The sequence below is a fragment of the Vespa crabro genome, chromosome 19, assembly GCF_910589235.1.
Source record: "Vespa crabro chromosome 19, iyVesCrab1.2, whole genome shotgun sequence".
In the NCBI taxonomy this organism is placed as follows: domain Eukaryota; kingdom Metazoa; phylum Arthropoda; class Insecta; order Hymenoptera; family Vespidae; genus Vespa; species Vespa crabro.
This window is the reverse complement of record NC_060973.1, coordinates 2,123,649-2,126,373: the sequence shown is the minus strand read 5'-3', so window position 1 is coordinate 2,126,373 and position 2,725 is coordinate 2,123,649. Positions and strand designations below refer to the sequence as shown.

The 2,725-nt window shown below is 27.2% G+C and overlaps 1 protein-coding gene across 1 annotated transcript; it reads right to left on the bottom strand.

Annotated features, from left to right (window-relative positions):
- Positions 1-260: 260 nt before the first annotated feature.
- LOC124430642 (protein takeout) lies at positions 261-2,725 on the bottom strand. Its single transcript, XM_046977517.1, has 4 exons — positions 2,319-2,725; positions 1,337-1,624; positions 582-731; positions 261-476 (listed from the first exon to the last, which is right to left on the bottom strand). Exons 1-4 carry the CDS (start codon positions 2,503-2,505, stop codon positions 325-327), a joined length of 777 nt encoding a protein of 258 aa, XP_046833473.1. The 5' UTR covers positions 2,506-2,725; the 3' UTR covers positions 261-324.

The window sequence follows — 2,725 nt, the reverse complement described above, 5'->3', positions numbered from 1 at the left end:
GAACAAAATACTGACAATCTTTTAAAGCAAATAATAATATTAACAATAATAATAATAATAATAATAATAATAATAATAATAATAATAATAATAATAATAATGATAATTGATCAACCAATAAGATCTATCTCTCTCTTCTGATTCAAATCATATTTATCATACTTAGCATTTACGTGCACGTTTGCGAATGTATAAAAAAATTTACATACATATGTCAACGTATGTATTATATATATATATATATATATATATATATATATATATATATATATATTCGATGATCGAGGAAAACGTAAATAGGATTAAAAATATCGTCTGTCCTACTTATTCGGTAATCCAAGCGTCGTACGGTACTTGAGCGAAAAGTTTCTCAACGAAATTCGACATTACTTGGACCAACTTTCTTCTCAAATCTGGTTTCATTTCTTTTAATAATTCTTGACCGTTACTATTAATGAACAAGTTCAAAGCGGCTTCTATAAAAAGAAAGAAAGAAAAAAAAAATGGAGCAAACAAACAAGATCAGTAAATTTATTCGTTCGAAAAAAAAAAAGAAAAAAGAGAAAAGAAATCATACTTACGAAGTATAGTATTGCCATCGTGTACGTTTTTAACGCCCATTTTAATATCTTGTACACTAAAATCCATTTTTAATTGTTGCAACCTCAAAAAGCGACGATTTTGTACCATGAAGGGTTTTGCCCTGATAAATACTTTAGCTTTGACGCCCTCTATAAAAGAAAGAAAGAAAGAAAACAAAAAATCATTGATGAGACATAAGATCGTATTGATGATAGATCGCAATCGAAATACACCGTTGTGTTTACGGTTGCCTATTATCAGGCGTCGATAATTTGTCAAAATTATATTGGACTCGAACGTTATACTGAATGAATGTTTATAATTTACGAAGTACCCGATAAGATCTAATATTTTAATAGGACTAATTGGACGATAGTGAAAATTTACTAAATAAATTTATTGCGTCAAAAGTGAAAGTTCATTGTTAGTTGACAAAACTTTTACCTGAAAGATGTTTCACGTTTAGAAATCATTTATCTTTCAAAGCAAATATATATATATATATATATATATATATATATATGTAATTAGTATTAAAATAGAAATCATTTAGAAAAAAGAAATAAATAAATAATGAAAAAATAAACGACTTTCTATGAATTAAATTGCATTTGTTATATAATTATTATAGAGAATTATTTTACGCTATAAAAGTATATATATATATATATATATATATATATATATATATATATATATATACTTTTTCTTTTTTTTCTATTCTATATAAATCACAAATAAGATTTACATATACCATATTCTCCCCAATAATCTCCAGCTCCGCTGGCTTTAACCAATATCAATGTACCGGTTGACCTATATTTAGCAACAGCCGTAATTCTAGGAATATTAAGGACCAATTGCAATTGTACTTCATCGTCAGACAATCTTGCTCTGAGACCTGTCACTTTGAGCGATGAAACACCTTTTGCATTGATATCCACGAATTGTGCTCTATATCCATCGGGACCACCTCCAAGAGCTATGTGTAATTCGTCCAAAATTATTGGTTCAACCTCAGAATATCCTAATTGCGGCAAACCTGTGAAGATAAATATAAATAGAATGAGAAAATTTTTAGATTGAAGGTATGAAGTTGCGATTGAAGAAAGAAAAAAATAAAAAAAGAAAAAGAAAAAATGAAACAAAAAAAAAATTATCAGAAACTTGTAGTAAATAAATAAATATGTAAAATCTTCATTATGTACTACTATACAGTGCCGTAGATAGTAACTGGAATGTAGGTTGCAGGTGACCATTCGAATTCACCGTTATAACCTGCTTCTGCTAACAAAGCTTCTGCTAACAACTCTCATCAAATTTACAGCACGTGCTTTGGCTAATTACAATGAAATAAATTTTCTTAACGATATTCAACATTCTTTTACACGATGTCAGAACTTTCTAATCTAATTAGCACACATTGGAATAAATCATGAATTGGAAATATTTAATATCGGCCCCAATGATTTACAAATTTTTAAATCATAATAATAATAATAATAATAATAATAATAATAATAATAATAATAATAATAGTAACAATAACATAACAATAATATAAAAATTTATGAATTAAAAAGAAAAAGATCAAAAATATGAAATAAAAATTAATAATATCGATTAAATCATTAAATAGTATCGATATTTTATATATATATATATATAACAACGATTGATAAATTACAATAATAAACTATATCATTAAATAGTATTAATAATAAATTATATCTTACCGTGTCGAAATTGTTCAACGAGAACATTAGCAGTTTTGGCAAGGCAACCTTCCAAATTAGGATCGTTTTTAGAGCAAGGTTCCAAAAATTCAAGGCCACGATATTTACCGATCCCATTAACGTTACCAATGATTATCGTTAATATAAACACATACACGATTAATACACTGTTATTTGATTTAATCATTTTATCTATTTTTCTCACTATTTATCTATAAGATTAATCTTTAATCTTACGAATCGAACGAATGACCTTAGTCTATATAATAGCTATATTCTTTCTTCACGGTTTGCTACTCTAACCGATCGAATTTCTCTCCGTTGAATGACCAACTGGAAAGGATTCTCACAGACTTATAACACCTTGACATTGCCCCTCCCACAATCCCTCCATCGCCTTACTAGAA

What these genes read in the sequence shown, in the direction of transcription:
- LOC124430642 (XM_046977517.1), bottom strand. Translation starts at nt 2,505, where the DNA reads ATGATTAAATCAAATAACAGTGTATTAATCGTGTATGTGTTTATATTA. An exon ending in CGTTGAACAATTTCGACACG is followed by an intron (nt 1,625 to 2,318) that starts GTAAGATATAAT and finishes TTATCTTCACAG; the next exon opens with GTTTGCCGCAATTAGGATAT. An exon ending in CGATGGCAATACTATACTTC is followed by an intron (nt 477 to 581) that starts GTAAGTATGATT and finishes TTCTTTTTATAG; the next exon opens with AAGCCGCTTTGAACTTGTTC.